Source organism: Malus domestica, chromosome 16 (genome assembly GCF_042453785.1).
Source record: "Malus domestica chromosome 16, GDT2T_hap1".
In the NCBI taxonomy this organism is placed as follows: domain Eukaryota; kingdom Viridiplantae; phylum Streptophyta; class Magnoliopsida; order Rosales; family Rosaceae; genus Malus; species Malus domestica.
The window spans coordinates 24,750,093-24,757,734 of NC_091676.1; the positions used below are offsets into that span (position 1 = coordinate 24,750,093).

The following is a 7,642-nucleotide window of genomic DNA, read 5'->3' on the forward strand; positions in this document are numbered from 1 at the left end:
AACGATCCAACCGTCAAATATATTTGTATATACTCCGAGATCGCATACCTAAAAAATCACAAAAAACAAACACTCAGAGATTAGGTAACAAAACAAAAGTTTTCGACGGTTATAAACGAAAAATCACAATTTAACGGTTATTTTAGCTCCGATTTTGATGATTTTTTACAGCTATACTCCTCGACCCTATAAAAACGTATTGAACAAATTCGATCTTCAATTTAAAATATTTACACTAGTGGATAATTTTTTATACTTAATGGAAGTATAACATTAACTCTTAAGTGTTTGTTAAATCTATCAATTTGATAGGATATGCATTCTACGAAACTAGTTTCAACGATCCAACCGTCAAATATATTTGTATACACTCCAAGATCGCATACCTAAAAAATCACAAAAAACAAACACTCAAAGATTAGGTAACAGAACAAAAGTTTTCGACGGTTATAAACGAAACATCATAATTTAACGGTTATTTTAGCTCCAATTTTGATGATTTTTTACAACTACACTCATCGACCCTATAAGAATGCATGGAACAAATTCGATCTTCAATTTAAAATATTTACACTAATGGATAATTTTTTATACTTAATGGAAGTATAACATTAACTCTTAAGTGTTTGTTAAATCTATCAATTTGATAGGATATGCCTTCTACGAAACTAGTTTCAACGATCCAACCGTCAAATATGTTTGTATATACTCCAAGATCGCATACCTAAAAAATCACAAAAAACAAACATTCAAAGATTAGGTAACAAAACAAAAGTTTTCGACGGTTATAAACGAAAAATCACAATTTAACGATTATTTTAGCTCCGATTTTGATGATTTTTTACAGCTACACTCCTCGACCCTATAAAAATGCATTGAACAAATTCGATCTTCAATTTAAAATATTTACACTAATGGATAATTTTTAATACTTAATGGAAGTATAACATTAACTCTTAAGTGTTTGTTAAATCTATCAATTTGATAGGATATGCATTCTATGAAACTAGTTTCAACGATCTAACAGTCAAATATGTTTGTATATACTTCGAGATAGCATGTGTAAAAAGTCTCAAAAAAAAAACATTAAGAGATTAGGTAACGGGACCGTGAGTGAAAAATGTTTTTTTAAACCATTTGTTTATTTATTTTTAATCAATATAACATTTTAAATAATATAATAGTCAATTTCTGTCAGTTAAAACCGTCGGAATAATAAAATAATAACCGCCAGAAACTAAAATAATAAAATAGTCAATTTCTGTCGGTTATAACCGCCACCATTAACTTAAAAACCGCAAGCATATGTTAAAAATATTAAAAAAGAAGAATTCAAAAATGCTGAGGGTTAAATCCGCCAGGAAAAATCCGCCAGGAATTTCTGTCAGATATATCCGACAGAAAGTAACTTTAGTCCGACAGTAAATAAATTATGTGTCGGATATCTTTTATCCGTCAAAATGACTTATTAACCGCCAGGATCGTCCGGCACCTAAAGCTAATATTGTAGTAGTGTAATAATCATCGAATTTATCAATGTAAACTGTTAGGCATTATCTAGTCTTCTGGACTCTATGGATAATTGAGGTGGTGAGCCCGCAACCTGATAATTGGTGTCAAGAGTCTAGCAAAGTAGTGGTAGGTGTGGACAAACATGTCCTCAATGTGTCAATACGTCAACTAAAACCATAAATATTTATATGGTCCACATTTTGGTTGAATTAGTCCACAATTGTTTTCTTGAATCCATTGTAGAAAAGATGGAGGATCCGTAAGTACCATTAAGGAAAATTGCCTATCAAAATTCAGTAAACTTTTTTGCCTAGCTAGTTGCCTCATATGTTAGGGGATTTTATTTGTGACAAGAAAAAAAATGAATTTATCTAGTCAATTGTGCAATCTACTGGTCATGCTCTAATAGATCATCGATTAGATTTCTCAACTTATTAGTATATTTGAAAACTACATGAGAATTCTTGAATTTATAATAAAGGACTGGTAATGGTTAAGTATCTAGTTAAATTGTTCCCTATTGATCGAACTAAGTAGTTATGTGACCACACACATACAATATGGACCCCTAGATTGATGTTGGAGGTTGATACCAAAGGTGGTGCAGATGTAATCAATGGAAATGACATGAACCTGCCATATTGACGATATTCAAGAATTGTCTTGAAGTTTTGGCTTTTTGAGTGTTTTCGGAAGTAGCAGAGCAGCTGCAATAAGGTTGCTCGTGAGATTTCTCCCTAGGCTTATGAATACTGAGCGTTTTGTATCGTGGATTGAAGATGAACCTCTTTGACTTAGACCCGTGCTAATGGCAGATACTGTAGACATTGTTTGATGTTGATTTTGGTGGTAACTGAGAGGCGGTCCTTTTCCTTTGGTATCGAAGGTTTTATTACATAGGCCGGAGCTTACCAACCTATTTTTTTTTCTATTTTCGTTCTTGTATTCAGCCCACCAGGTTCATGCTAGCCTTTAAAGAAGCTCAAAAAGATTGTAATTAACTTGTCTTCACGTACTGTATTGTACACAACACCTATGTGCAACACAACATCTGTATGCAACATGCAACTTGCTACCTACGTACAAGATTTATGTATGAAATTAAACCTAGATAGAGTCCGATCAGTTAAGAATCATGATAGCTTCCAAGCTTTACCCTGCTTCATACTGAATTTCTTGAGCCTCCCAAAGATCATGACAAGAATGAGGACGAACTTTCCTTGGGTACTCCATCTTCCGGCAAACCCGTACCAAGCGTCTTCGCAAGCACTATCATGTTTCAATAGACGTTTACAACTGTAGCCGGTGGAGAATCCAACATTTCCGTATCCACTGCACATAAAACGCAGTTCAGATTAAAGATAGTGTTAAGTAGTGCTTGTTTTGTAATCTCATATTCATTCATTATAAAACATCGTACTAAATCAATGGAATAACTATGTCATTTCAATGTTTAAAAATGCATGAAAATCATGTTATACGTAATAGAGCGCTGAAATATACCACATACCTATGTCAGAGATGGTACGATGTGGTATCCATACTATTTTATATAAATAACAAGACATGATTGGTCTTGTAAGAATATGAGCATGTGTATTGAGTATGGAGAATCGGTTATTGGTCTCAAATTTAGATAGAAAGGCTTGATGAGAAAGGATTATGAATCCATGTTATTCTAGGATTAAAAGAACAAGAATGTTAAAAATGTTCTCTTTCTAAATAGTATACACATAAACTTCTAGAATAAAATACAGATGTTATCATACTGTAAAGTTGAGCTGTTAATTATTGTTTTGGTTCTTGCATGAATGTATATGATCCGGAATAACAGTATAGGACAACATCTCAAATTATTAGTCTGACAAAGAAGATAACTTATAGTTGTTATGAAACCACCTTCTATACTTGTTAAGTGCAGAGAACTAAATATAGTTCAACATAAGTATATACCGAAAAGAAAAGAAAAATGGAATTAAGTGTATGCTTACCTAATTACTTCTATGGTGATGTTGAGCACATTAAAGTTGAGGGGGTCGTCCTTCATCTTATCTCTCTCTGTGATACAGACGAGAATGACGAACATTGCTATATAAGACAGTTGTGAGAATATTAGAGAACCCACCAAAGTCTTTATTGGATTTCGAATTCGACTTCCATTTGCTGAAGCAGTCTCTTGACAATCGCTAGTTGTTGGAAAAAATGTGGTATATGGCGGGAGATACCTGAATTGTAGTAATAAAGTCGATTAAATTTACAGCCACAATTCATGTATTTATGTGTGTGTGTGTGTGCGCGTGTGTCTATTCACAGAATATCACAGCTACAATGCAGTTTGTGTATTACTTTAGAATAAATACTTGAAAGTTGGCTAAAATGGTCTGCAAAATAATCGCTTCAGTAGTATAAAATATTAAACACTTGGTGAGGGTTTTAGGGTTTGAGAATTGATGCGAAGGACCAATGTGAAGTTGTGATTATGTGGTGGAAAGGAAAAGAGGGGCATCAGGATCAGCTCCGCTCCCTATATGTTTGATTGACTTCATTATTTTATCCCGAGAGAATGAGAAACCGCGACTAACATGAACGTACGTACCAACTATCAAGGGTGGTGTCAAAGAACAATGCAAATAAAATCTCCCTTTCATTTCATATAGTGACAAGTCATGATTGCTTACTTTGTTTATATAATTCTTTATTTACAAGCAGATCATAGAGTAAATTCCAGGATGAAGATATCAGATTTGAAAAGAAAAGAAAAAAACCCGACGATATTGACTGTGTGCAAGTGGTTTGAAAACGAAAAATTCGTCAATACAAAATGCATACACAAGTGTGAAGTGGTATAAAATCAACTTTTGTAAATATATATTTTCGAATATTCTTGGAAGATATATGAAGCATAAGAAGGGTATTAAGTAACCACTCAGTACTACAGTCTGGTGGTATTCCTCTTCACTTGGAAGTGAGAGGTCTTAGGTTCGAATTTCGTGGATGGTAAATTCGACACCAAATTAGGTTGCACATTATGTGGCTAGCCGAACTCCTCCTCCCCTTAATGTAAAAATATCGATGTATTAAAAAAAATCACCTTAGTGTAAAAATATCGATGTATTCAAAAAAAAAAAAAAAGTATTATGCATGGGACAGGTAATTTCTCAATCTATATCTTCAACCTTGTTCCTTTTTTAAGTTAATTTCAATCTACAGTTAATTAATATCTACTAATTCAGGGACTAGTAAAGGAAAACAACAAACCTAGAACTAGAATGCTGTAATAACAGTCTAAATCATGACAATCATTAATCTAGGTGAAACATTAATGTAAATCACGATCACTATGGTATCTATTTTGGTTGAAGTTTTGAGATACAAATTTTGCATGCAAGTCTCGAGACCTTGTGAGAAAGTGGAGAAATTGATGAGAGAAAATAGTGACGAAGAAAGGAAAAAGAGGGGAATTGATGGATGAGGGTCGAAACATGTAAGGAATGTTACGTAAAATGAAAACCAAAATGTAAACTAATCTGTCTCTCTTTATACTTCTTCCCTTACATTTAACAAAAACGAACACTAAAAACTAAAAGGGAAGGTGTTGCCCAACGAATCCTTAGAAGGAAATGACATGTATTCAAAAATAATTTTTTTATAAATAATGTTAGAAAGATCATATTTATATCAGTGTTCCAAACTCTCTTTCCACACTAGCTAGTGCACTATTCTAAGCACTCACATAATTATTACAAGAATAAATAAAAGTATCCCAGTTAGTTAAAAGTGAATAGATAACGAGAAAAGTAAGAATCCTGATTCAAACAATAAAAAATGGCCAAATATTTTAGGGACAGAAAGAGAGACTCACATCATCACCACAAAGAACACTAAGATTGCAGGAGAGAGAACAGAGAGATCAACAACGGATTCACCGGTATGTCTTGAATTCGTCACTTGGAAGATTGAGGCCACAAATTTCTCATACGCACTTAGACCATCCATGGCTTCTGATTTCCATTCCATGACACAAAATAGTATAAACTGAGCTACTATGAATCCCAAGACAGTAAAGGCCAGAAGAAAAGAGTGAAGACTAGATAGCAAATGACAGTAGCCCAATTCTTTATAATTCTTCAGTATGTAACTGAATTCTGCTCTCTTCGTGATTTTCTGCAAAAGCCAGATCAGAAACCGAAGGCACGACGGATACAATGTGTTCCCTATGAGGAGTTGAGGGAGAAGAAGCAGTAAAAGACCTGAGTTTTTCTTGAAAACGATCATGTTTTCATTTGTTGGAACATAACCACAATTAGCAAAGGTAGAAACAGTGGTGAAAATAGAAAATGTTTGGATTTTGATGCCTTTGGTTTGAAGTATTTGTCTTGCACTTGGTACAAGGGCTATGTACATGGAAACTAAAGTAGAACCACCTATATGAACCACTAAAAGATATCCCAAAACTACATAACCCAAAATCCTAATGGACTTGTACTTGATATTATTTTTCTCATCATTTTCTAAATGTGAACGATCATTGACACACCCCAACTCAACTTGCTCAAAAGAAATATTGTTATTAGAGTCTGGGGGATGGTGTCTTGTATTATCAACAACAACATCAACTCTGTTGTCGTCTTTGTGATTAAGAAATTTGGGAAAAATTTTGGACTTTGCGATTTGAAGTCCAAGCATGGAAGTGAAAACCTCCCCACCCAATAACATCAAAATCGTCAAAATAATTAGTTGGGTATTTGAAAAGACCTCCATTTCAACTGTTGACATGCTTGAGACTGTTGTGGCAGACACAGATGTGAAGAAGATATCATAATCTTTGGGCCTGAAAGAAGTGTTTGTGCTTGTTCTTGGCTTTGTTACCCTCAAAGCCAAATAACCAAAAAGAGAGACCGTTAGGAAATAAAAAAGCTGGAAACAGAAAGGGTTTGAATGAAAGAGCAGGACACGAAATAGCGAACGACTTAAAGCTATGCATGAATTTCTATAAAAGCTCTCTAGCTTTTTACCAAAAACGGCAAAGTTCTTCATCTCCTTCATTTCACTTGAGAGAAAATGGCATGTCGATATTCCGAGTGGGATGGGGTTTATATAGTGGAGCACCAGGTCCCGTTCCGGTGCTGATAGTGGGGTTTCCACCTGTGAATGAACAGTCCAACCTAACAAAGGCAAATAATTAGGTAGAGTAAAATGTGCTAATTGATCAGTCATTGTATTTCACATGATGATACTGTGTGGGGCCGAATTGAATTCAGAAACATATGTAACTAATAAGTTTAATTTCAATATATGATATATGTGCTTTTCACAAAATTTCATTTTATTCTCTATACTCTAATTTATCCCACTTTACCACTTACATTCTTTGTGTCTCACATTATTATTCCACTAAACTCCGTCACATAAACCATTTGCTTGCGGACGTGGCATGTAGATTCTTGTATTATAAAAAAAAAAATTAAAACATATAGAATCAAACTAAATAATGATAAAATTACAATAAGAACCCAATATTGTCAAACACCCTATCCAACCCCCCCCCCATGCCCCCCCGGTGCCGCTCCGGCAATCTCCAGTTCCCACTGTCATCACTATTAACTCGAATATGACCAACTATGAGTAAGCCTAAGATCGGGTGTGATTACTTACGGCGCAAGCCAAATCCTAAATTGTTGGAGTTGCCAAACCCTAAATTGTAGGAACTCCAAGACATATCAAGATTTGGTAGATTCAATGCATGCTTGATTATTCTAGCGAAATTGCTCAGACTTTGCCCATTGCTCCGAACCAGGGTGATGGTGGCACTGGTGCTCCATCTGATCCAGCTTTGCACAAAGTTATCAAGTCTATGACTAGACTTTTGAGGAAGTTGTATTCCGATCCACTTATTCCTACCCTAGAAAATCATGTTCCCACAATTGCTCCTAACTATGTATCTGAAAGGCACTTATTCCCGTTAAGGATGGATAGTTATCCAAAGACCATACATTTCAAAGTAAGCTGGAATACATGTTGTTTGGTCTTCTATATGGTAATCTGATTCTTTACAAAGTAGTGGAGATGTTTCAGATTCAGACATGTGTCTCGAAAGTCGTGCCATCAAGAATGTAATTATAAAATCTAC

General features: G+C 34.6%; 1 protein-coding gene across 1 annotated transcript; it reads right to left on the reverse strand.

The window, feature by feature from the left end:
* Positions 1 to 2,483: 2,483 nt before the first annotated feature.
* LOC103424759 (sodium transporter HKT1) lies at positions 2,484 to 6,677 on the reverse strand. Its single transcript, XM_008362855.4, has 3 exons — positions 5,375 to 6,677; positions 3,504 to 3,737; positions 2,484 to 2,844 (listed from the first exon to the last, which is right to left on the reverse strand). Exons 1-3 carry the CDS (start codon positions 6,556 to 6,558, stop codon positions 2,646 to 2,648), a joined length of 1,617 nt encoding a protein of 538 aa, XP_008361077.1. The 5' UTR covers positions 6,559 to 6,677; the 3' UTR covers positions 2,484 to 2,645.
* Between the last annotated feature and the right edge of the window lie 965 nt (positions 6,678 to 7,642).

Excerpts from the sequence above, each read along its gene's own strand:
- LOC103424759 (XM_008362855.4), bottom strand. The coding sequence starts at position 6,558 with ATGAAGGAGATGAAGAACTTTGCCGTTTTTGGTAAAAAGCTAGAGAGC. Across the intron at positions 3,738-5,374 it reads GTGTTCTTTGTGGTGATGAT|GTATCTCCCGCCATATACCA; the intron begins GTGAGTCTCTCT and ends ACTACAATTCAG. Across the intron at positions 2,845-3,503 it reads ATCACCATAGAAGTAATTAG|TGGATACGGAAATGTTGGAT; the intron begins GTAAGCATACAC and ends TTTTATGTGCAG.